At 40.0% G+C, this 27,295-nt stretch overlaps 3 protein-coding genes across 3 annotated transcripts in view; 1 reads left to right on the top strand and 2 right to left on the bottom strand.

Moving 5' to 3' along the window:
* Nucleotides 1-6,688, bottom strand: part of nfyal (nuclear transcription factor Y, alpha, like) — an 11,710-nt gene extending 5,022 nt beyond the window's left edge. Inside the window, exons 1-4 of the mRNA XM_010767440.1 lie at nt 6,572-6,688; nt 5,726-5,839; nt 5,439-5,525; nt 4,399-4,545 (exon numbers count right to left, since the gene is read on the bottom strand). Of these exons, the coding sequence (XP_010765742.1) occupies nt 4,399-4,545; nt 5,439-5,525; nt 5,726-5,806 (315 nt within the window). The 5' untranslated portion in view covers nt 5,807-5,839; nt 6,572-6,688. The remainder of the gene's footprint in view (nt 1-4,398; nt 4,546-5,438; nt 5,526-5,725; nt 5,840-6,571) is intronic.
* A 769-nt stretch (nt 6,689-7,457) lies between these two features.
* Nucleotides 7,458-10,719, top strand: ngrn (neugrin, neurite outgrowth associated). Its single transcript, XM_010767430.1, has 3 exons — nt 7,458-7,987; nt 8,228-8,338; nt 9,246-10,719. Exons 1-3 carry the CDS (start codon nt 7,764-7,766, stop codon nt 9,832-9,834), a joined length of 924 nt encoding a protein of 307 aa, XP_010765732.1. The 5' UTR covers nt 7,458-7,763; the 3' UTR covers nt 9,835-10,719.
* Nucleotides 9,974-26,536, bottom strand: LOC104942233 (sortilin). The gene is made up of 20 exons (XM_010767431.1): nt 25,930-26,536; nt 22,048-22,107; nt 21,731-21,804; nt 21,549-21,645; nt 21,275-21,436; nt 20,584-20,657; nt 19,536-19,585; nt 18,611-18,738; nt 18,376-18,520; nt 18,097-18,252; nt 17,400-17,506; nt 17,067-17,169; nt 16,775-16,946; nt 15,395-15,585; nt 15,109-15,298; nt 14,610-14,726; nt 13,451-13,559; nt 13,216-13,328; nt 12,934-13,063; nt 9,974-12,117 (listed from the first exon to the last, which is right to left on the bottom strand). Exons 1-20 carry the CDS (start codon nt 26,200-26,202, stop codon nt 12,103-12,105), a joined length of 2,466 nt encoding a protein of 821 aa, XP_010765733.1. The 5' UTR covers nt 26,203-26,536; the 3' UTR covers nt 9,974-12,102.
* Between the last annotated feature and the right edge of the window lie 759 nt (nt 26,537-27,295).

The following is a 27,295-nucleotide window of genomic DNA, read 5'->3' as shown; positions in this document are numbered from 1 at the left end:
TTTGAACGCAACTGTCCGTGGCTGTCTCCTCTATTGGTGGAGTTGGCCCAATCACGCCGTAGCGCCACTTCTGTGGACGTCATAGAAGTGTTCACAATCTGGATTCAGTCTTATCAGATCCGTTGCAGCCTTTTTAAGAGATTTGTGTATTGGAGGAAAATAGATGAGGTGGTTTTCTGACACTCTGTGAGTTCCTGGAACACCGGGGACACATGTTCATGTATACCAAGACGTACAAAAGTGCATTTCTGCATGATGAGGTCAACGTTTAATGTGTGTGGCCGTATACATCACTAGTGCATTAGGGTTAGGTTAATTTCACCAAGCATTAAGGGAAGCTAAGATAAAACAGACACTCTTGTTGTCTAAGCTGGTTACCCTATGTGCTTTTGGGGTTGTCTGTAGTGAGGTTGGAGTATATTAGGTTTACATTAAATGGTCTGCTCGGGCTAAAATCCCTCCGGAGGGAGTTTCTCGCACACTTTACGTGCTGTTTGTGTAGGATTTAGGAAACAAAACAGTTGTCATATTAAAAGAAACTGGTATTTTTAATCTTTGGAGAGATCCGGCCGGCACTCCAGCGTAGATATATAAGGTTCGAAGGTTCTTGATTTGGTCTCGAAGCCTAACGAAGCTAGCAGATTAAAAATTATGCCGTTGAAAGTGCTATAGGTTCCAGCTCTCTCCAACAACATGCAATACAATGAATACAAGATAAGCAGACAAGTATTTTAACAACCAGATCATTAAAGTAATACAAATCAAAGAAAAAATAGTTTAAAAGAAAGTGGAATCGTGCAATACGAGTCTATAAAGTTTTGGGAATGATTATATTAGAAATAGATAAATAATTACAGTTTCAACTATTAAAAGAGGCAGGTAAACGAACAGGAAGACACAATCATTAAACACAGAAGGATGAGACTCAATAAGCAGTTTGAGCTTCTTCCTAATAAGTTGCCATTTCCTGTTTTATTTTATGGATGCACCGAATATCGGCCACGCGAGATATTAGTCGGCCGAAAATGGTTAAAAACAGCACCGAAAAAATAATACACCGAATGTCAGAGAACAGGGTTACGTTGATCATACTCCGCATATTTGTCCGGGTGTTTTGATTTCAAGAGGTGGAGTAATCCCGAAGTGGTGAAAGTCTTTGCAGTTACACCCCCTCGAGAAATGTCAGCTGAACACGTTTTACAAATCGCAATCCATGCCTCTTTCTCTGATATTTTGAAATATCTCCAAGCGGCAGACATGTTGGCTGTGAGCCAGCCGCGAGCATGGTCGCGCGCCGTGCTTGTCGCCGCGTTTTGATTACGTCATCACAACAACACGTTAGGTTACCAAACTTATAGGTGCATTTGTTGTTGTTGAAGGCCTGGCTGTTACAGTCTTTATTTACACTATTTTGTTGTAGGCCTACTGGCCTAGATGTTTATGCAGGTTTAAAGCACCTTGGCTTTGTTCTGAATGCACTTTGTTGTAGTTATCCTACAGAGAAAAAAAAATGCACTTGACTTGGAATTAATGTACTGTATGCATTCAAAAGTGCTGAATAAATGTTTTATGGACCCATAATAGTGATTATTATTTAAGTTAAGTTTTGCCATAATCATTTATTTTTCCATAATCAGGCAGCTGAACAACATTGGTAAAAAATGTATACATTATATATATATATATATATATATATATTTCTATTAATCATTTTCGGCCTTTCGGCATTCGGTTTTCGGCCAACTGTTTCCTATTTTCGGTATCGGTTTCGGCCAAGAATTTCCCATTCGGTGCACCCCTAATTATATTGCAGTCTTAGTGTCACCAACTCGTTTCTAATATGCAAAAAGACAAATAAATGCGTCGATAATGTATTTTCGATCAGACGAGATCTCTCTCCCCCGTCTGTGTGCGAGGGGGCGGGGCAGTTTACACACACGCGGCTGCTACATGCAGCAACACACTGCGGAGATGGCGGAGAGAACGCGCTCCAAGGTGTGGTTAAACTTTACCCGTCTCGATGCTTGTTGCCAAAAGTGCTTAAGAGTTTAGCATGTAAGGGCAGTAACACGAGCAATTTGTCTAAACATCTTGCAAAAGTGCACCACATTCAGACGGAGGAATGCACAGGGTTCGACTGTCTTTCTAGCAGCTCTGTAGCCCCATCCACGAGTAACGTTTCCACGTCAGGTGTTATGCAGCAGCAACACACGGAGTCAACTCAATGATACAAACATGGGTTAATGATTAGAGGTAACAGAGTTACTCTTTATTTTGTTACAAGTTTCAGCTATTCTGTTTACAGCTCTGTCATCAGATTATTTAATATGATTTGTTAAAACATTGTTGTTTCTTTTGATGTGAAATATTATTTATTTTATTTAAATAAAAAGCAATGTTAATTTTGTTCAAAATGTGTTAAGTTAATTTAATAATATATGTATTTTTGAATCAAGTATTCATCTTTATTGTCTGCATACTGCTCTCACAGTACTAGGGATGCCAGCGATTATTCGATTTTTCGAATATTCGTTACAGTCGCCATAATCGAAAATTATTTTTAAATTTTTTATTTTATTTATATATTTTTTTATTATTATTTATGTTTTTCTTTTTTTTCCTGGCTTAGTTTTAGCCAAAATATAGACTAATGCTAATAATAGCATTAGTATTAATAATTGTAAATGGCCATTGGTCACACCACCAGTTTGTTTTACTTTAAACTTGGAGGAAGCCAGCAGCGCAGGCTGTGCAGAGTGCAGACTGCGCTAGGCCAAATGGTTGGCCCTGGTCTTGCTGTATTACCTTTACTGGACTGGATAGTATTCTGCAAAGAGCAATATAACGGATTTTTCCTGAGCAGTTTCTCGGATGCTTGTTTTTTTGGATTGGTAAATGTAGGTAAGATCACACAAAAATCTGCACAGAAGTTATCTGTAAATAGATGCATGTACATTTGAAAATACAATGGGATATATTTTTTTCTTTCTTACATGGCATTCTAGAACAAATTATGCCTGGTTTACAACTATATGGAGATATCTTTATATGCTTTGTGATTTACGAGAAAGCCCTCAGTATGGCCTGTTTCTTTTCTCTTTACTAAGATTGTTGTGGGATGGCACACCATGCTAGTCCTAGTGGGGCAGGAGCAGAGAGCCAGCTCAGGGCCCTGGAGGTCATAACATGTCATATTTTTTTGTCTTTGCATGTTCTCGGCTGCCTTTTATTTTATTTGGCCAAACGATGTGGTGATGTTCAGTGTTCAGTTAAACATAACTTTGTAATCAGTGAAGAAAGAAACCTGGAAGCTTGGCAAGCAACTGAAGCACTCCCAGTTATATCCATAGGGAACTACCGTAATTTTCGGACTATAAGCCGCACCTGAATATAAGCCGCAGCAGCGGCATACCACTCTCGGTTCCACTTTTGCGCGCTACCTGTCTCACTCTTTTCCGGCCTCCAGCTTTTCCTGCTGGAACCCGCCGCTTAAAGGTGGGGGTCCGCGGACCGGCCATAGAGCCCATAGAGTTAAAGGTGTTGGCCGTTAGCTGTAAAAATCCATAGATTAGCCGCACCGTTATATAAGCCGCAGCGTCGAAAAATAGGGAAAAAGGCGCGGCTTATAGTCCGAAAATTACGGTAGTCTTTTCTGTTGAGTGTGTTGGTGGAAAATCTTCTGAACGGTTTTGCACGGCACCAGCAGAAAATAGTGACTCTGGATTTCACAATTGTTTCGAGTTTGCAATGCTGTGTTTTTTGTTCATTTCAGAGCAATCACTTTCAGCCACGTATCAAGGACCTGCTCACCCTCAGTCCTGCTGATGTAGAACATTTAGGGGGGAGCTTTACCGCTCGTCACTGATCCCATCCCGCAGGACTCGATCAAATACTTTGGCTACATATAGGGCATCTCAGTGACTTTTTTTCCTCTTTTGTTTCCTTGAAAGTGAGCATCAGCAGTATAAAAAGCATGGTTATTTATTGTGACAGTGTCATGTTTCTTTGATTAAAAAAAGTGGGAAAATATACACATGAAATTCAAGATCTTTTTAAAGACTATTCCATTATAGTATCTACATTGAGGTGAGCCCCTAATCCTTCTGTCCCCCGTGCCTAGTTGAAGTGAATGGACCTATACAGCAGTCAAACTAGTCAAGTAACACAAGGCAATAATTTGATTTGCGTTTTGGGTAAAGACATTGTTAGGAAAAAAAAAATGTTGGCACTTTAAAAATTGGGAAAAAACTCACAAGTAAGAATCATTTGTCAACAGTAACTTGTACAGGAACTGATCAATAACTGAAAGCAAGGTCATGTTTAAATCTGCCAATTATATTACAGGAGAACACAATGTCCTTGTACAACAAATTGAAATAACTAAGACTCATCTCTTACCTGCTGTAACCCCTGAGCTCCAGACACAGGGACCTGCATTATGGTTTGACCCTGTCCCCCCGACATGGCCTGCACCATTATGGGTTGCCCTGATGATGTGATGAGCTGCCCGCCGCTCACCTGGACCATCAGAGGCTGTCCCTGGACCTACAGAGAGATACAGAAAGCTGTTACAGCACCACTGCCAGTGTTTGTTACCTCAATATCACTGACGTGTGATTAACAAGACAAATGATGTAAAATCAGAAACATCAAGGATACCCCACCATGGATAAATATTTGATGATTTGCTGCTCTGCTATATACAAACATGAAACCATCCAGTTCAATAGTAAATCCAAACTCAATGTACAGTTTATCCTTAACATACAATTGTGAAATACCTGCCTGTAATCAGTGTTTATTTACTGTAATACCGATGCTGAACCAAATGGTAAATCAAGTTTTTTGTTCACTTGTTTTGCTTAATAAATCGAATTAATTTGAATGCATATATCCAACTTGAAGAATACAGAGGTCCAATTGGCATCAATTATAAAATATAAAATGAGTGACTGCAAAAGACAACTGAAAGCCTTTGGCCGCAGTTGTACCACATGGAAAAATACCAGAGTTTAAGGAATGTACTGCCATTATGCCACAACAAGACAATAAGGAAAATATAGCTAGATGATGAGAAGTGACAGCGAGTAATGACTATGGATCCATGCTGTTCCTGCTAAGTTCAAAACACATCCATAAGGCTTGTGTTTCAGATATATTTCATCCTCACTGGGTAGAACAACATCTGACTTGCATATCTTGCAAGAGATAAACATAACTCAGACAAAGAGGAGTCATGAGAGCAGGAATCCTGAGGCTGACACACAACAAACTGTGCTGAGGAACATGCAGTTCAGGCAGCTTTAGAACATGCTAGGGAGGGAGGATGAACCAAACAGCACAGAGATGGGTCATGAAACACAGCCCTGGTTGTAGCATGCAAACTGGTAGGCTGTAACACGTTTGTGACTCTGACAGGGAGGCGGCGTTGACACCACTACCTGGAGTGTTTGCACCTGCTGGCCTGAGGCCGTCACCACTGGCGCCTCTGTCTGCAGCTGCACAGCCGTCACTGTGCCCTGTGTCTGCAGGCAAGGCAGGATAATACAGGACAATACAGTCTCAGATAATAATAAAATAATTACGAGGAAGAGAGGCTTTGACTGGGATCCACTGGAACGCTTTAGTTGTGGGTGCCTGTTACCTGCGATCTTATAGCATACAGTGCAAGTGTTGTAGACATTTCTTTATCAAAACCACGTTTTTTCAGAGTAAATCCTGTTACCTGCTGTTGGATCTGTCCATTGGAAGTCTGCACAACTATTTGCTCCCCAGTAGAAGTGGTGGCAGTGGTGTACTGCTCCATGGCTTGTTATTTGTCAAAAATCTCTCTGAAAACCTAAGAAAAACACACACAGTATGAGCTTGAATTAAATCTATGATTCTTAATCATATATTTTTTATTTGTACATCATCTCACAACCTCACATCACCCAGGGGAAAAAACAAGTGGTTTCCAAACGATATCTAATGTTAGTGTTGTTTGATTAGACAATATTTAAACAGGCACGGCCCTTTATATTTCCACTAATCATCGTATGTCAAATGTAATGTCTGACATTTAAAGGAGATTGTATTGAACCCCTGATTATTTGATATCAGCTGCTGGCTTGGTTTAACGAGGTGTTGTGCTAGGTGTCGTGAGAGCTCAATGCTAGCGTCAGTCAGCTAGCGAACAGCGTGGTAAACGCTAAAAAGCAAATAAGGGAGGATAGTCAACAGGTAAAAAGCTGCCTTTAGGTGCACGTTTAGTATGAGGTTAGCTAAAAAATAATGATAATTTGCCAGGCGACGTCTACTGATAGGAGGACGTTGGCTTTTTCAACCCGCCCTTTGTTTGAGATTCCCTTTAGCTAACGTTAGCAAAGGCTTGTCGACCACCACAGATCATGTTTCCTCACAGCAGCCGAAAACAAGCATTTATTATCAGTCTAACCGGTCCGAGGCACAGCGGTCGAAATAATACTGACATTCGATTTTGTTGCATTTAGCCGGGTTAGTAATTTGGTTGGTCCATGGCAAACCAATCCGTGCTGACAACTACGAATGCCTTCAATCGGGTTTCCCTTACCGTATCTTCACTGTCCGGTTTCCCTCTGATTGGCTCCAGCCTCCAGTACAGCTCGCTAAAGCCCAATCAACAAAGTGAGCGGACAAAATGGCGCAAATGAAAAAACTGAGCCTGGGAGGAGGTGCGCAGTAGCGTGACACACGAGTACCCAGGGAAAGCGTGCAGGGCCCGGGGCGCCCGGCGGGGGGCGCCACTGGGCTACCAGGGCTGGGTTTTTACAGCTCCCTTGGGCTTGTCACAAAGTAAAAATAGATAGAAAGTTTATAAATAAAATAAAATGACATAAAGAAATAACTACGTTTAGGCGTCTTCACATTCCATAAATTTCACATACTTCAACTGTTTATCATTAAGGAGAGGCTCACTAGTTTATTTAATAGCAGACTCTTTAAGGCAGAAATAACAGGGATCAACCTCAAATCCAAACATTCTTTTCAGCGTTTCTGAATGTGTTGATAGTTTTCCTATGAAAAATTACAATTACTATATTCATCCCAGCTAACATTTAAATAAATGTGCAAATGCTTTATAGTGACATTGATAAAGATTTTTTGAAATATAGCTATTTAAAAATACAAAAAAATCCTGTTTTATGATAACCAATTATATTAACCCATGAAAAGCAAATAATATATATTTTAGAACAAATAGTACTCCTCTAATTTGTTCCAATGTTATTTGACCAACTGTTAATGCTTTACATGTCAAATACATTTTAAATTTGTATTTGAAAACATTCTCATAATGTTGTGGTTTACTGTAAGGTGCAATATGTTCAATGTTTCTTTTTAAAGTAATCCAAAAGTACTGATATGAAATTACACTTTTTTTTTGTTCATTACCTTGCACATTTAGTACATTTCCATGTATCTTGTACTCGGCACCTGGCTGGCCTACTTTCCTAAGTAACACTTACCAACACTGCACCTCCACTCCGGCAGGAGGCAGAACGGCGCAGCCTTCCTGTAGTTACAGTCATGTGTGCGGAAGTCCATGCAAGAGTTTCCTGCTGGGATGGTGGCATGACAGTTGAGGAGGTATTCTTGTTGAGTTAGCCTTAGTTAACAGAACAAGCAAGTTATCTAATTGTTATGAACATGTGGACGGTTTGACTTCTGGACGTGCGTTACTCCTCTCTGGCTTAACAAGCTCATGACATTGTCTGAAAAAGGAGCACACAGCGACTGTGAGCATGGCCAGACCTCTGCAGGTCCTCTCCCTCCTCTACAGGCTCGGTGCTCGCTCAGTCATGCCCTCTGTTTCTATTACCAGCTGTCGATTTGCGAGCAAAGCATTGAACAAGGCACAGAGTCATGTGCGCAGAGACAAGGTTCCCAACAGAGCCCAGAGAGACAGCGAGGAGATGTCTGACGAGGAGCTGGAGGATGTGGAGGACAAACTCCAGGTCCTTTTTAAGTAAGAGTCAACATTATTCCACCATGAAATAAACAACATAATATACAATGCTGTGTGGGTTGTCTTTTTATATTGCCTATAACTTCGTATTCCTGCATTTTACTTGCATTAGTATATCCTTCGCACTTTTTTTGTACATATTTGTATGTCCTAGAGTAAGTATATTGTATTGTTGGAGGAGCCTGGGATCATAATGGCCAAACATATCTAAAATATAACCATGTCTCCCATATGTTTCAGTGAGCAGAGAAAAAAGCAGAAGACTGTGAAATATCACATACTGAGAAGGCAGATGACTCCACCAGGAGCTCCACAGAGGAAGCTCACCTGGGATGCTATCGAGCAGATCAAGTGAGGGTCTTTCAATACTAACGAACAACTCCCAGTTCATGTCATGGACGCCTGCATATAAGTAAAACTCCTATTTCATTAATGGAACCTTGCAAAAGCCTATAGATGTAGCCTACTCCAAATTCTTTTTTTAGGTAATGATATTTTGGATTTTTCTCTCAGTTCGGGTGAAATGTGTATCATAATTCAAGAAACCCTAAGGATACATGGAACATTTAGTTGCTAGAAGTTAAGTTGTAGAGTTAATTAAAATAAATTAATAATGTTTTACGTGAAGGAAAAATCAAATTTTTCTTATGTGCAGTATTAATGCAGTTCTATGACATTTAAAGGTAATCTGGTCCTGCTTCATGAAGATATTTGACTGCATATTTTCCCAAGAATGATTATATATTTTCTTTGATATTTTTTCATAGGATAGTGTTATTATTAATTGCAGGTATTAGGGGTGTAACGGTTCACAAAAACTTCGGTTCGGTAGTCGGTATGTACCTCGGTTTTTAGGTCACGGTTCGGTACGTTTTCGGTACAGCAGAAAAAATTATCACAAAGCATAACATATTTTTGGGTTTTTTTGAATTATTATTAAACTGTGAATAATGTATTCACTCAAATAAATACAAAATATAATAAAATAAACATTAACGTGCAGCATTTCGATGAACTGAAATAATATGTATTTGAACTGTACGTATACCGTTACACCCCTAGCAGGTATGTTTTAAAAGGGTCATGTAATAACTTGATTTATTTTCTCAAGAAAACTGTGCCATGATCTTAGAGATCTTGGTGAATTGGTATCCAAAAACTCCTTTGTAATCACAGTTTAACAACTCTCACTAGATGAGTTTTTCTGTCTTCACAGTATTTGTATAAATTATGCTTAAAGTGATACTTTATTTTTCAGATATCTGAAGCAGGAACAACCAGAGGAGTGGACAGTTGAACGTCTGGCTGAGGGTTACTCTGTCAGCCCTGATGTCATCCGGAGAGTCCTCAGGACCAAGTTTCTCCCCACTCCTGAAAAAAAGTTCAAACAGGACACCAGAGCATTGTCCGGACTCGGTCAGCAGGTGCTGCCTTCAGGAGCCGCGGCAGGGCAGGACAGGCTGAAACTGTCTGGAAACCGCACAACAGCGCTACTCCAACCTGGAAATGTTGAATCTGCCGTGGTGCCTGTGGCTGACAAGACTGTGATGCTTCGTGGTGTGGGCTCAGGATTAGTGACTAAGATTCCTGCCCCCTTTTCTCTTGTGCCCGCCCAGTTCAGAGCTGATGTTAGTAAATACATCCCTGAGACAACATCAATAGAAGAGGACAGCATTTACAACACAAATCCAACAGAGGAAGATGAAGAGGACGAGGAAAGCTGGGATGGACGGCTGTTCACAGAAGAAGAACTTGAAGAGATTATGGAAACGGTAAAGGCTTGCCCTGTGGTGCAAGATGGCAATGAGTTCTTTGATGCAGAGGGAAACTTTCTGTATCGAATCTGATGGCTTCCTGCGTTGGACTTTCCGTTGACCATGTGTTGATGATCAGGTTGTCCTTTTCATGTACAGTAATAGATTACCCAGTGACTTGGCAAACGATATATTATAACATTGCTATTAAATAAAAATCATGTGACAAAAATAGAGGAACCGAATTTATTGGCAAACCCAAAGAAAACAAACTCAAATATACATAAGAGAGACACAAAGCAGATACAAAGATGTAACCTTGTATATTTACAGAACCATCACAATGAATTATTCATTTATACAGCAGTTTTAAATCGTAAGAAAAATGCGTTACATTTTTATGAATGCAATAAACCCATAAAAAAACCTTGCCAAGTGTCTCCCAGTTTGTAGCAGCTACATAATAACCCTGTATGGAGTTAAATCTCGTCAAAGTTTCACTCAGAATTATGTATTGTGCCAAGACATGACAGAGAAAATAACCTATTTATTTTAGGCTATTTTCTTTACAAAGCTCTTTTGATTTAAATATCGAAATGTGACATGCCGTTCAGAGGGAGCTGGTATGAAACACACGTCTGTCACTGCTAAAGGATTCATGTTAGACAACAAGAGCTACTTCGGGGTGTCAGACAAACTTGATATGACTGGTTACACATAAGTTGATACAGATCATTTTCAGTAAATAGATGCTGGCCACACATTAGGAGGGCCTCGCATCTTATCCTGACACCAGGCACTTGTATAACCACATCCAATTTACTGCACTCTGAACCTGCAAGTCACAAATAAATAAAACCTGCATGAAAGCATTGTATTTCAAATAAGAAGGACAAATAATTTTGGAACAAATGTTAAAAAGTAGGAAAAAAGAGAATCCCTTTAAGACTTGAAGAGACAGTAGTATGAAGATCATTTTTTTAAAAAAACAGCAGTTTTCTGTGAAATGAGAAACCTTCGATAATAATTCAGTGTATTTGCTCAAACTGAGATGCAAATGCAAATAAAAAAACACCACGTCCACCACAACATTTCTTATTGCTTCTATGCCAAATCATATCAATGTATTCAATCATCGGAATCTGATGTAAAAAATAACTGTAGATATTTACTATCAAACTAGAATTATTTCGTACTCTGGACTTCTTTGAATCAAAATTTGTAACAGTTCAAAAGTGTGTTAGTACAAAAACTGCTCAAATTACTATAAACATGATGTGTGCATGACTACAGTGATTATTACAGACTGATCGTTAATCATTAGGTCACATTTAGGAAAAATGTCAAATTACAAACTCCTAGCATACAAACGACCTTGTGCTTTGGGCAGTTAGAACTGCAGACATACACAAATCCTGTCTTGAAACAGACACACCTTACCCCCCCTATACAGTTATGCGTAATGTGTTTCACACAATGACCATTCATCAAAAGGAACAGCTGGATACATTTGAGATATTGTGCCAATCGGATTATTTCACATGCACGGACAATAAACTGAATCTAAACATTGTTATTGCTATCAAACTTAATGCAAAAATGTAAAGCAATTTCCACTCGGGTCTTATTACTTCATCCGTGGTTCTAAATGCCATGGAGTAAAAGCACACTGGCTTTTATTCCAAATATACACTACAACAGGGGATTTCACAAATCTGTGCCAACAGAGGAGAAGGCTCAAAAACCTCACATTTACATACTCCTTGCTGTCAAATACCTTATTTAAAGCAGGGATTAAATTGTTTTGGAGAGTTATTAACCAGCTACAAATAGCAATCGTTATAACACCTAGCAAATTGTCAGAAACAGCAAAGAAGAACAGGTTTATGTACAAGTGCATGAGAAAAACGGTCTCGGATCTTCAACCAAAATGAGAAGTATTTCCAGGAGCGCTCCCAGGTGACGGGAGAAGCAGGACCCATAATGCAGTGGTGGATTTATACAAGTAGCTTCACTTCAAACCCCATTACTCTGTCAGCAGTTTAAATGACTGCATCAGTACTTCATTCCTTAAAATAAATAAGTTAGAGACTTAAACTCAATCAACAGAATCAATAACTGAAGCACAATACTACAAGACCCCCTTCCTCCCCCACTGTGGAAATAGTCCCAGGAAGCTTCCGTACATTCATCATACTTCATAGATGACAGCAGAGCAACGCAGACTCTCCATCTGATAGCTGAGGCCAAACTTCATACTAGAAGGTGAAAGGAAGAAGTAGCTGGAGACGAAAGAGACAGGAGCAGCGGTCAAAAACTGGAAGCTCAACTGTTGCTCAGTAGCATGTCAGGTTAATCCTGCTATTCCAGCATGTCCTGTACAAAGAGAAGAAAACAGATGTATATAATATCAATGAAGCCTGAAGCCAAAGCAAACAAGAACATCCATTATGGTTTTATTTACACATGCGCCCAACTCAGTTACTTAAGGAACTGTGTTCTAGGTGTAGTGAAGGACATAACTTTGTAGCGATAATTTAAAGTCATTCCCTTTTTTAAGCTACAATGAATTCTCTTACTGTTGTATTTAAAGATTGTATCATTTTTGAGGAAATTATATGTGAAAAAGGATTTCAAGGTGCAGAATATGACTACTGCTAATGATAGCTTATTAATTAATGTTTTACATTTTTTTTTCTGGTATCAGCACATACATATGTCGGCAAGGCTTAGCAGTACAGAAATTCTAAATATTTATTTAACATCATTTAGCAAGAATAACATTACACTGTTTGTCCACCAGAGGGCCCAGGAAATGTTTTTACCAGTATCCTTTCAAGTGTATTACATTACTTTTTTGCCTTCTTCACCTCCACCACCTATATAAGACACATTTGTTGTTACAGCAGGCTGTAGTTAGAGTAGACAGTTAAAGTAGACAGTAGGACTCAAGATTCAACTTGTATCCAGCATCAAGTTGTGCTGCAGATCATTCTTTGTCTGGTTTGTTTGTTTTTTCTCTGTGTCACTTCTTTATTTCTCAGAATTTGACATTACAAAGCAGCATGCTTTAAAGAAATACACACATGTTTTGGGTCTCAGCGAACAACAATGGCCCGATCTTAATAGTACAAATGTATTTGTTTTTATCTTATCCTGAGTATGAGGGAGTGAAAAGTATCCACACTGTACCTCATCTGAGTCGTCGTGAAACTCTATCTTGCCATTCTGAGTGTGGTCTGCGTCCAGGGGGTCGTCCATCCCTTCAACAGCATTGTCCTCGACATGCTGCTGCAGCACAGAGTACCTGTGAACCAGGAACCTGCAGGGCACAAAATAAATGATCCGGTAAATTTGTATCTGGAAAACACACTTAGAAGACATGATGGACATGAAAATAAATACTGAATTATAAAGATAGAGTCTGCATTTTGAACAGGCTATCCTGTATATATATATATACTATACACTAACCTGCCACCACAGACATATTTCTTGATGAAGACGACTCCGGCTGCAATGCTCAGCACCATGACGATGAGGACTGTTATCACAATGGGTGCAGACTTGGAGGAGGGACCGTCGATCTGTACAAATAATGGCAGAGGCAACTGTTAAAACTTGTGGGAACAGACACACTGAAGGCAAGCATACGACTAGAACCAATCAACATTCGTAACATTTTACAGAAGTAGGCGGAGGTACTGACCAGAAGTTCAGGGCCCACCAGGTCACTCACACACCTCTTACTGAGGTCGATCTCTTTACGCTCAGGCATCTTTCCTCCCTCGCATTTATCTCCGGGGATTTTTCTATAGCTGTGGACCAAAGACACATCAAGAGTATGATAGTTAGTTGCATATTTCCTATTACTGACACGGATAAACATTCAAAGGCAGATCGGTCTATAGCAGTTAATATCACCTAATGTTAATTTAGTTTAGATCACATCCCAGTCATATTGTAACATACAATTGTGTGTGTCACCCACTAACTTCACAAATGTATCATCTATTTAATATTATTATTTTTTTTTTTTTAAAGAAGAAGAACATGCCCCTTTTTTATATCAAAATGCAATGTTTTTTTTAAGATCCCTCCTGTTACTGTTAACACATAGATATAAAATAATGTATACACCACTAAAGTATTCAATTTCACTGGGGAAAACGTGACAGTACAGAAGTCAAACACCAATTCACTGGGAGTTCCCACAACACACAATGGTCTAACTGGATTTTCAAGTCCAACTTCAAGTTATATAGTCTTATGCACAACTAAATAAACAATCTAAAGGGATGCAGTCAATGGCAATGAAAATCCTAAAAATCCCTCTGCCCTTGCTAATTAAACATAAATACAAAATGAAAGAAGATATGTGAACCAAAAATGTCATTTTCCTTTATGGTCAACATTCACTCTCAAAACATTACACAGCACCATTACAATCTTTCAAATGGAGTCTTCGAGTGTGCAAATTAATTTGTTCTTGTTTTAACTTTATTCAATTTGATCAAGCACCCGTTCAACGTCAGATCAGACTCTGAGATGTGCGTGTCCTTCTTATCATTATTTGTTTTCATTGTTCCTCATTGAAAGCATTAGAGTCACTCTCCCCCTCCTCTGCTTCCCCTGACTGATCTCTACTTCCTCTTCCTCATTACTTCTCTACTCGGACAAACACTGACAGCTATCTTCTGTCACTATCTACCACAAAATGTGGCAATATACGTTGTTGAATATGTTTGAATATATTGTAAATAGTGAAATGGATAAATACATTATCAAGCAGACTTATCATTATAGACTAGTTGAAGTGAATCATGTAGTGCTAATAAACACAGGAGAGGATCCACACAGTCACTCACCCACTGGTCTGCAGTTGTTCCTCTTTGCCTTGCAGACAGAACTCCAGCACTTTGCCCTTCAGGTCCGGCTGCTCCACACACTCAGAGCTGTTCTCCTGACGGTAGTAACCAAAGTCACTGCAGAGAGACAAAATATCGTGAGCAAGGGTGGAAGAGAAGCCTACATGTCCTCTTGCATCTGTAATTAATTTGATTTACATGAACATTTTAATTCTCACAGTAATTTCTTTTCTCAAAGGAAAAATACTTTCCCGGATACGTTTACACTGATAATCCATACAAGTTTGACACATTTAATATGGAATGTTTCTCAAGTTACTGTAGTTTATGTTTTAAAGTGCATCCATTTTGGTTTGATTTTTGAGTTAATCAAATTTAATTGAGCAATCTTTTTTCCTTTACTTTGCAAGACCTTTACACCAACAACTTTACTTCAAATTAAAAACAATTATCGCCAGTAAGCAGTAATATTAGTATGAATTTGGGGCACATGTCTTACCACAGGAAGTCATCCAGGGTGCACGAACAGGGGGTCGGCGACGTGTTGACCGCGAAATGTCGTCCGTTCCAGCAAACAGAGTCCTTCCTGAGACGCAGGAACTTCTCTTTGTAGCCCAGCATGCAGCCATCTTTGGGGTCACTGATGTCATCAGAGTGGGCCAACCACTGCACATAGTCATCATCACCACCTGCGTTCATCAATGTTTTGTTACATATAACTCAATCAGAACACAAAATATTGACAGTCAGTTTTGTTGTATCAGACATATTGTCCTGTCACGCACAGTCTCTGGTGAGCAGATCCCTGAAGTCGATGGTGATGGAGATCCAGTACTGGCTGAGGAGGGCGTCTCTGTAGCCCCAGACACTGACGTTCATGGAGCGAGCTCCCGGCTCCGAGGCCAGGCCAGTAAAGTAGATGGGGTCTTTGGTGAAGACGTAATTACGCCAGCACTGTCCTTCATCAGTAGAATACCTGTCAGGACATTCATGAAAGTACAAACATTAGCATAACCCCAATAAATATTAAAGGTCACCTATTGTGCAAAATCCACTTGTTCATGTCTTTTACACATACACATGTGTCCCCTCTGTGTAAAGAGATTCTGAATGTTTCAGGAAAAAAGATTCTCTCTCTTTTTGTCCTGATCCATTTATATAAAAACCTGTCTGTAAATGAGCTGATCAGATTTTGGCCACTTTATGATGTCATAATGTTTTTTGGGTTGTGTACCCTTCAGCCAATAACCAACCGAGATAACTTTAGTTCTCATGAACTAAGTACAGATCGCGTTCACACCGGAATAAGTCCCTGGGGGTGGATTAGGCAAATGAAGCCGCTGACGTCACTTCTTCTTCTTCTGCTTTGGGTTTACTGGCAGGCCGCAAACAACTTCACGGCATATACTGCCACCCGAAGTCCCCGGCCGGAAGTCCCCGGAGTTGGGGACAGGCTTCAGTAGAAGCTGCTGGGACTCCCAGCAGCTTCTACTGAAGCCTTCCGAGTAAATCTCCAGAACGCAGACACCTCCTCATCTCCACCGCTCCCATGTTTTCTTTTGTGTTGCCATAAGTTAGTCTCTCTGCGTTCATGCGATGGGCTAATGCTAATAATGCTAATGCGAGGATAATAAAATGGCGGCTTCACAAAACTTTTAGGGAGTTTTACGGGGCGTGGTTTGCAATCTGCCCAGCCAATCAGAAATAGGAACCTTGTTCTCCCACGAAAGTCCCTGCTCTCTAGCAGGGACGGAAAAGGGGGTAAAAAGGTTTTCATGAACTAATTTTAGTTCCGGATTTCTTTGGTGTGAACGTGACATTTCGGAACTATATCGTAACTAAAGTGGGAAAAGTTCTGCGGTGTGAACGCGCCTATTGTGTTTTTGTTTAACCAAATATCTCGCAGAGGGCGTGGGGAGTGGCAGTTCATTTGTATTTAAAGCTACAGACACAGAATCAGCACTTTTGAAACAGGGCTGAAACAGAGGGGATTATGGGATGCTACAATGGGTGATCTGTTTGGTATTTCGAGCCAAACACTTCAGAGACATGTTTTGTATGTATCTGAGAGCATGCAGTTTAATACATATAAATCAGGTAAAGACAACAAATAGAGACTCAAAGCATCAGCAAACAAACTGATCCATTCCCTAACAGAGACTCACTTGATGGTGTTGATAGGTTTATTGAGGCTTTGCTCCACAGCAACCAGCAGCCCTCCAGAGTCCAGAATAGCGTAGTGATGGGGCCCATCCAGGGCCTTTATCCATGTATACCCCCCATCATCAGACACATACACATCAGACTTCATCACTGAGATGGCATCCCCAACACTCCCTGGTGAGATAGAAAGGGGTCAGAATGGAACAAAAGTAAATCATGTTTGTATTTAGGAAACATTCTTGGACCATTGTATAAAAAAATGATAATGGTATAGAAAGCTCTGAACTGACTTACCGTGAGATATGATGAGGCCCACAGCGTTTGGTTCGGTCAGAGGCAGCATGGGGACGTTCAGCTTTATAGCAGTGCTGTAGGCCGCATGGATGTGGAGAGTGCACTGTAGACACAAACACATCAATCTGAATGTTTACAGTTCAAAAACTGTAGAGGTTGAAATAATACATTTTTTTAAAAAAATACTGCCACTTCTAATGTGCTGTGTTTAGCCTTTTTGACACCACAATACAAAAGCTAGTTTATCAATACTTATTTTATCAAAGTACACAGTTTCTATCAAGACTGATCTACTTTCTATCTTTGTTTCTTTTTCCTCTTTTCTCTGTTTACCTTGTCTGGGTCTTTAGCTGTAGCATCGCACTTGCTGTTGGCAGGTTTTCTCAGGGGAACCCACTCCCCTCCTTGATCAAAGGATACCACAGACTGCACAGACTTATCTGGAACAGCAAGACATCATATTCACAGGTAGTCTTCAACATTTAGCTAAACAATATGTTTCATTTCAGTTCAGTGTTCGACATGTTTTGTGGGGCAGTTTAGTAGGAAATAAAGCACGTTTTATTTAAAGAAGCCATAATAAATGTCAGATATGGTATATTAAGTACCATCGCATTCGAAATGTGTGTGTGTGTGTGTGTGTGTGTGTGTGTGTGTGTGTGTGTGTGTGTGTGTGTGTAATAATGGATACATTTGGCAGGATGAAAACGGAAAACTTGTCACGTAAAATGGGTTAGAATTTAAGAAAAAGGAACAAGGAGATTTGTAAACAGACCATTTAGAGCGCCGCAGACAAGATGGAGTCAAGCTTTAGCTGGTTATGTGATATTTCTAGTGAAGTGTGAGCCAGCTGCATCAAAAAAAGCAGGACATCTAACACTGAACAGCTAATTAAATATTGATTTGACGCCCTGCCTTTGGTATGTACTGTAATGAAGAAGTAATATGTGTATGTCTTTCTAAAGGGAGTTTGAGTACAGGCATGTGTTTGCTATCAGTTTACCAAGCACAGGCATATGAATAGAACTACCTTTCGCCAAAACGCTGGTGAAGAATACTCCTCGCAGGGAGGTGACATTAGTGAAGTCGGTATCGCCCCCCGTGGTGGTGTAAAGGTGGCGCTCCAATGACTTGGAGTACACGGTGCCCCGGTCATCTGATACATAAATGGTGCCAAATCCTGCATCTGTGGAAGTAGAGAAGAAACATAGCCACAGGTACATGCTTTACATTCTCTACACGCTGCCTCCTCTTCCTAAATGGTGATGCTTTTCACAAGGAAACAGGTGAGTTTTCTGCACAGACTGACCTCCAGGCTCATCGACGTGCATGAAGACCATGTCGTCGTTGGCTGCCAGGATGGAGTAGAACTGCTCGTGCCCGACAGGGGGCAGCTGGGCCATGTTCCACTTGTCACCCTGGTCCACTGACACATGGATCATCCTGAGAGTTCCCTGCAGAGAGACAGGCGAGAAATATTTTGACTCTGGATACCAGATCATGTTTCTTTATCTGCTGGTTACTAGGACCTGATGTATACTGACCCTGCCAGTCATCACAGAGGCAAAGAGGAAGCGTCCACCCAGACCGAAGGAGTAGATCTTACTAGCGACTGTCTTGACGGTTTTACCATAGTTGCTAGACCTCTTCAGATCCAGCATTCCCCGATCCACTGGAAAAAGAAACAATGGACTACTTTGAAATACATTTTACAAGAGTTACTTAATAGTTGCATATAGAATTTAAAATAAATAAGGATATATTTATAAATATTTCGTTTTTTCATCTGTTAAAGTAATAACATATGCATAAAAAAACATAAGTATTTGTAGGTTTTGCTTTAAAGGTCCCATGTCATGCTTTTCCGGTTATTACCCGTCCCCTTGTGTGTTATGTAGCTTTTTCTGCATGTAAACGGTCTGCAGAGTCACAAACCCTCAAATTACACCCTGTAGCGAGTAAAACTAACACAGAAAATACCTGTCTATGCTGCCCCAGAACGCCTCATTGGAGATTTCTCTTTTACTTCCTGGTGACGTAACGTGACGTAACGACGACCCAAATGGACCAATCCATGGAGCCGTTACGTTACTTCCACACTCAATCTTTTCTCAGCTGCAGTTCTACCGATTTCTCCTCCCTGAGGCGGCGGGATGCAGCGAGGCTGTGAGTCGGTGTGTGAGCACACATACAAACTCCCAGCCAGGCTGCGGGTGTGTGTGTGTGTTCGGGCTGGGTTTCGCTGTCTCGCAGACGGCCACTGGGCTCACAGGGAGAGAGGGGGCAGGAGCTCCAACAAGCCGTTTAGGACAGAGAATGAATACACATACTATGCAGAGATGCTGTATGAGAAACCAATGCGATTTTGGAAAATTGCACAATATAAATCTATTTTAGTATACCTCAACAGTGGAATTATGATCAGTAGAAATGGCCATGACATGGGACCTTTAAGAATGGATGACTTACAGCAGGATCCATTCCGGCTGGATGTGAAGAAAATGGTATTTTTCCTTCCCCTGGTATCACAATGAAAAGAAAGAATTTCAGATAAGCAGAAACACCCACTTTAGCCTCCAAAGTCAAGGGCATTTAAGCTTAGTACAGTAGATGTATAGGGATTTGTTGATGTTAAGTATGTGACAAATGCTCACGTTTCAATAAACAACAAAACCAGCACAGAGGAAATCAGGTCTCACAGGATTCCTAATGCATCCCCTGTTTATTCCTATAATAGGCTTTGGTTCATAGTGAAAATAGATATTGCATGATGTGGCTTATCAAATGCAAAGACAGCTCAGTCATGCCCTTACTAAATATTTACAGTTTTTTTAAATGTTGTGCTTTGACTTTACAAAGCTCCTGTCCAAGATTAAAATGACCTAACTTCCTTGATCTTGTTCAAATGAACATCTTTGGGATAGTAATAAAAGTTGATGTTTTATGAACACTGTCATGTACATGCAGTTTTTCTCAGACACAGTGACTTTGAAAACACAGCTTTAAAGGTAACAATATACAGTATTTAGAGCTGCAAAGGTTACCAAGCAACACAAACCAGGAAGTAACTCTAAATCAACAAGAGTGCTGCAAGGGCTCGGCCTCAGCTGAGCTGGTTTTACAGTCACCGACTGTAATGCAATGCAGTTTTACTGCCTATTTTGGAGCAAAGATACAAGTCTTTGAAGGAAAATTATGAACATGTTGTTATTGAGGTTATTGAGGTAAAAACAAATCAGCATAACTGTCAAAACAACACTCTGCTTTCATCCTACCTGTAATAATTATTATGTTGGAGGAACTAAAAGAAAAGAAAAATATGGCTAACAGATCCTATCACTTCTTGAATCGTTGCCAGTTGACAGACCAATAAGAATGCCGTCTTTCAACTACTCCCTATTCTCACTGAATACAAATTTTTACCTGAGACACATTTGGGGATTTTGAGTCACACTGCTGTTTGTTCACTGCGCACCTGACAAAGGTGCTTATATCCTCAGTTTGCCTCGTCTCTTACCATTTAACAAGACACACTGTGTCTTGGATCTTTTTCCAGTTGCTGCCAAAATCTTCAGACAGCCACAGTTCATTCTGAAGACAGAAAAAATAGCTTTATTAAGTAATTCAATATTGGTTCAACTGAACTGTTGACGCAGCTCACACAGAATTTGGTACAGAACATGAGTTGCCCATAAATAACATTGACATGTTAATAAATGTGCTCTGTGCAAACAATTATTGACCATGGTTTTTATTCTTTCTATGAGGGAGTGAGATTAAGGCCATTGCTCTGGTTGTTTACTCTCTCAAATTAATGACAGATCTCTTATAACTATGAGATACACACATACTGTAAAGCTTTTAAGGTTTATATAGACAAACTTACTTAAATCCCATATTGTAAGTTCCAAACAAAAGCTATTTTTAATGGATAGGATTGTTTCAATGCTTTTTTTTTACTGGTTTTCCAAAACCGTCGATTTAATAGGAGACAATAAAGAGAGCATATAACCCCTTTATTTGTATACACACCATTGGCTCTTAGTATCAATAGACTTTATGGTAGTCTTTACTTGTTTACTGTCTGTTGATTGTCACATATTATCATACGTTTGCCCTTGTTTAAATGTTTCATTTGTAGATATATGAAATGTGCTCTATAAACAAAGTTATAAATAGCTTCTAACTCTCTAACGTTCCATTCTTACACTGTTGCTGAGGACCAGAAGCACATTGGAATTTTCCGGGTTGTATGTGATCTGCGACAGGGGGATGAAGGGCAGGTCGCGGTGGATGAAACTCTTTCCAAAGTCTTCAGAGACAAAGACCCTGGACCCAAGACCTCCAGAAACTTCTCCTGTCAGGATCACCTACGAGCCAGAGATCAAAATGTAGACTGATGAAACCAAACAAAGGCTAAAAGTATTTTACAGCTCGGCACGTCAGAGAAGTACAACATTTGATGATGAGGACATGACTTACTTTCCCACTGTTCCCGATAGCAATGCCGAACTCTGACCTGATGAAGGTGTTATTGATGAGGGACGTCACATCTTCGAATGACTTCCCGTAGTTTTCACTAGTACATAAAGGGTTGCGGTTGATGTAAATGCAAATCAAATGCAAAGCATGAGTTGTTTTTTCCAGCAGGTTAGATGACTTACCTTCGATAGAGTTTTGACTGCCCGAGTCTAATCATGAAGAAAGGCACCTGAAAGGTCGTCAAAGCCAGAATGACCTGCCAAGAAAATTAGGTTTAGCTTTAAGAAAGTGGAGCCTGGATCTTTTATTTATGTAGATCAGACCCTTATGTGAGGGGACTCCTTATGAAATCAAAAAGGTTCTTTGCAAACAGACTTCACTGTCACTTTCATGCAGTTCACTCAATATTCAAGCAAAGTTTAGTCTGCTCCCGTCACAGAGAAACAACACTGCAAGAGAGACAGGTTTGTGCAAAAAAACTGAAGAAAATAACACTCACCCCAGTGCCATCTCCAACCCAGGCCAGCGACACTGACCCACTCAGGTCATTGAAGGTATACTGAAGAAAGATTGAAAATAAACATATTACAAATCAAAGCACTAGTTGAGCAGTATGTCTATATCTGTATCTAGGGCTGTCCTAGACTGCAGAAATAACTAGAAAATGCATTTCCTGCTGAAAATGTGTGTGAATGCTGTAAACTGAGTACATTTGTTGATGAATTTAGCTGAACATGCAGAAAAAGCTGAATATTATATTAGTTGAATGGTAGCTGCTTTTAGCTACAGAGACCAAGTAAGTGTGTTGCTGAACTTAGCGGAGAAATGCAGAAAAGTGAAATTATTTGAATCAAACATTTTACAGCTCAAAAGCATTGCAATGACTTTGTTCAAAACTTGAAAGTGAAATGTTAAACTAGAAGAGTAGGAAAAATATTGAAGAAGCTTAATATTTAAAAGAAAAGGTTTAAAAAAGGTATAAACAACAACATGTATATCCTCAATGTCCTGAAATGGCTGAATAAGTTAATAGTTGAATAGTTTCTGCAGCTGAAAGTAGGCTGAAGAAGTTAGATATTAAATGTAAGTGGTAGTGAATGAATGTTTACAAACACCTGTGTGTGTGAGCACAGAGATCAAAGGTTACCATGGTGACAACGTTATCAAACATCTGTGTACATGAGCCCAGAGATCAAATGTTTCCATGGAGATGTGCTGTGAAAGGAGAGCCTTTCTGTTGTTCTGAATGAGAGATAAAGCTCTTACATTTCTAACTATAGTTTAAAATCAGTATCTAATATCGGTAAAATGTCAACGCGTGCAGCATCTCAGGACCCCGACGAGCGTCTGAAGTGTGCTTTTTGTGTACTTTCGGGTCAATAATGTTGCATATTTGGCAGATTTACTAAAGGTGTGCAGCTGCTGCTCTGAGGACAGATCAGGCTTAATTTACAATGGGCCTTAATGGAGACATGTTGAAAGTCTTTGTCACTTCATGCCTTCAAGAGGCATTTATTTTTTATTTTTGAAAGCAATGTTTTCCTACAATTCAAGCATACAATTATGTCCCAGGAGTGTAGGGTTTGGGAATTATGGCAGTTAAAAAAAATGTAAGGCGAATTTCCAGCTGTCCTCCACTCTAGCTTTGACATCACGCACTCTGATGTGCTGTTTACACGAGAGCGCAAACGGTTGTATCTGTTACTTTTCTCTTTCGTATAGCGCGTTCGTTCACACGAGGTCGTAACGGAAACGTGGAAACGGACCACGCAAACGATAACGGGTCCCAAGGTGGATAGATCTGCAAATGGAACGCTCTGTGGGGTCAAACGGCTCTGTGTGTTCGCCCTATACGATCATTTCCTGATAACGATGAAGCCATAGCCCCACCTCTGCTGCTCACTACCTCTGCTGCTCACTGCTGTAGCTTGGTCAGTAGCTACTTAGCTACTGACCAAGCTACAGATGTTGGTGCAGAAATCTACAGCTCCTCTACCACAACCATCAGCAACAAGTGGACATGGAGAATTACCTGAACTACATGTTGCTAAATCCACCGCGGGGCATAAACAGAAGGGCAACCATGCTCGGGGGTCTTCTTCGCTGCTTTTGGTGTATTTTGTGGCGAAAGTATAGCGCCACTTACAGGCCCGGCATATGTACTACAGCGTCTCCAGCGTTCCCGAGCGGTCTCGTATTCGGTTTGTTTGCGTTTCGTATGCGTTTGCGTGTAAATGGGCTCCAAGTCTTAACGAGCTGCGCAATACACAGTAATGTTAAAATCTGAAGAAAGCCTCTTTACCAAGCTCCTAACTAAGTTAAATATCTCAAAAAGTGTAAAATATATGAAAAATCTGAAGAACAAGTTTTATAGCTGAAGGTCTTGTGATCATTTTAAAGTTGGAATGAAGTCTCTAGCTGAAAGTTTGTGAAAGGAGTAGCATTTGGCACACGGTGTAGGTAAAAGAGGATTTGAAGGTTCCTCTTCCTCCCATTGAGTTACATGTTAAAAAAAGAGTTTAAAAAGCTGAATATTTCAAAAAGTATAACATATTTTGAAAAAGTCGAAAGTTTCCCATCATGTGCTGAAAAGGCAGAACATTTTGATATTTCAATGGTTTCTGTAGCTGAAAGTAGGCTGAAGTTATTCAACGGTAAAATATTTGTTGAAATAAGAAGAATAAGTAGATTAAAGATTTGAAGAACTATAGTGGAATGCTGTAAACAGCATTCACACTAATAAGAAGAAGAATAATAATAAGAAAAAGATTAAAGATTTGAAGAACTATAGTGGAATGTAAACAGCATTCGCACTAATTAGTCTACTAACACTTTTACGATTTTGCCAGCAAATTGATTTGTTTAATGGGCCCACAGACATGTTTCTTCCACAAAGAATCATGCTAAAGCAACACGAGATGTGCTTATTCTTGGAAATAAATCATTCTGCTGATAAAAATGGTGAATGGACTCAAGAAATCTTAGACGACAAAGACCAAAACAACAAATTAGGCAACTGAGCAAGTTAACAGTCCTAGCACTGACCACACAACTACAAACTGAATTCAAATTGTGCATTTTGCAATTTGTTTTGCTCTGACTGCTACCGTGCTTCCTTCCACTCATGACAAAGTAGAAACTGAAGTGCCATCAGACCACACAAGCATTTCAACAGGCGGAAAGCTCCGGTCAAACTGCTTTCAGGGAAGACCTTTGAAAATAGCTAATGAATACCACATTAAGACCTGAGGACAAGAAACGGACTTTGCTTCTATTGATTGTTTTGTGCAAATCAAGTCAATTTAGCAGGGCTCAACTACCTGATTAAAAATGGTATTTGTGAAACTTTTTCCCCGTGTTCTTCAAACATGTGAACACTCAATCAAGTGTTTCAGGTAGGTCTAGCTACCAGAAGTTCATGCTGTAAGCAGCTCCAGTACTAGTGGAACCTGCAACATTAACTCGTGGGGAATGACGAAGCTGAGCCTCCAGGAATTCTGTCGACTTTAGATTACCAGGGCAACTAAGTATACAAAAACTGCGATGCAAAGTTGATCACATGGCAATGAGGAGCTAGGCAAATACACTGGACTCTGCTGAGGTCAGCCTACGGTTTAGGAAAAGCATTGCATAGTTGCGTATATACTTTATAAGCTGCATTCATTGGGGTGCTTTCACTTAAAGCACTTAAACGATTACACATATGTTGAGACCAAATGTAGCCTTCTCCCCTATTCAGGATTTAAGAGATAAAAACTAAATGCTGTAGTCTCTTGGTATCCAGCAGACTTCCTGCTTGCTAACTCCTTACACCACCACACAAACACAGCTTTTAATTACAAAATAACTACCACACAGCCAGTCACATGTATCCCACTGGGCCAATTTCCCAGTCAACATTAAGGCAGATTCACTGTCAGTTGAAGCAAAGAAAAGTGGGATCCACAAATACAGAATACAGCTGTATCCTTAAGAAGAATAAGATATAGGATATGGCAATTATTGGAGCATTTGAAAGGTAAACCTGTCTGGTAGTGCTTCAGTGCAGCCTACGTAGGTTTTTAAGCAAGAGGAAAATAGGCGTTGTTACTGTTTCACCACACTGTATTTCACTGCACCAAATGCTAAAGAGAAATCATGATGTAAGGGAAGATGGTTCCAAGCAAGTAATTTCCAGGTTCTTTAAACAAATTAAAAAAACAGAAACACAGTGCAATATCTTCGGGGTTAAGTCTACTGTTGAATGGAAACAGGCCGCCAGGTTTCTAAAGACACATGATAGCTGATTAGGCCTATTATTGTTGCACCTGGTTAGCACCTGCGCACCCTCTTTGTTACGCTCATTTAATTATCAGTAGCAGGACCTCAGTTGGTAACTTACAATGTGGGTGTTTTCTGCTAACTTGGTGTCAGCTCCCTTAATTGCTTTGCAGGATTCGCCCTGCTCGGTGCTTCTTCGTTTTATCTTGTGGATTGGTGATGCAGCCAGCCATGCAGGCAGAGCTCTCTTTACGATGTTCGCTGCGTGTGCTTTAATGTTTGAATGCCTCGCAAAAAGCGACTGTCCGAAAGGGTTGGATTCCAGCCTAGAATCTAGACCGGCTGTGAAAGTGAAAACGGATAACATCAGGGCACGGCGCAGCAAAAGTCCCATCCTCGCTGCTGGTGTCAATGGCAAACAAAACAAAACAAAGACGAAAAAACACCCCAAAACAAGTCTTTGTTTATCCTGGTCTTGTATGGAAATTGAAGGTCGCTACAGCTCTGCCGCGGATGACATCAACAATACAGTAGTCTCCTCCTGACAACGATTATTTCGGGATTTCAAAACACGGAGCGCCCTCAAAGCTCCGTCTATTTCCCCGCGCAGCAGCAGAAACAGAAACTGTCAAAAAACGAAATGTTGAAAATGTACCGGAGTATTAACAGCGAATGTCCGTGCAGCACTCTTTAGCCACGATCAGGCAAATCGTGTCTGCAGGTTGTGGTTGTAACCATGTAATGCTATATGCAGAGAGACGACTCTGTGATTGGCTGTTCTTCTGTTCCGGTCCACCAATCCGCTTTTGAGGTTTTGAGGAGGCGGGACCTTACAGAGGAGCGCAATTAGCTGTCAAAGCCTGTCAAGATAGGTTGAGCATTACTATCATGTAACTCCATCCATCCAGAAATCAATTCAAATGTGATTTTTTTTACAATTGGTTACATTTTGGGAGACAATAAACGTGTTATTTAAATACAGATGGGCTAATCTAAAATGGGGAGAATACAGAGTAAGTGCTGCTTTATAATTCATTGGCTCAGCCCACCTGTCTCTATCACTCAAAACAAAAGTAATACAAATAATAGTTTGTTTTAAAGAAAAATCTATGCTTTGTGTCTGATTTGTGTTAAATTCCCAGTGTTGTTGAATATGTTGTACTTTAACAATCTGAAAAGCCTTTCCCCAAGCATTGTTTCTCCTGCCATATAATAGTATTAGTTTATTGTATGTATTTTGTAATTTGCAGTTAATTGATTATTTAACATTTTTACATGTAAAAACACATTTCACATCCAAAAATGTTACCTGGCAAAATCGTATATGTCCTCACAAACAAATGGATGTTCAAAAAGAATGTTGGCTTTGAATTCAAACTTCAATAGCCTTTGTTAGGTGTGATGAGTATAATATTATGTCTGGAATACATACAAATACATACATACAATAATAACATGCATAATGTTCCATAATTGAATCTAACTCT

The sequence above is a fragment of the Notothenia coriiceps genome, unplaced genomic scaffold (genome assembly GCF_000735185.1).
Source record: "Notothenia coriiceps isolate Sejong01 unplaced genomic scaffold, NC01 NC01_scaffold00004385, whole genome shotgun sequence".
NCBI classification, from domain to species: domain Eukaryota; kingdom Metazoa; phylum Chordata; class Actinopteri; order Perciformes; family Nototheniidae; genus Notothenia; species Notothenia coriiceps.
This window is presented reverse-complemented; position numbering and strand designations above follow the sequence as displayed.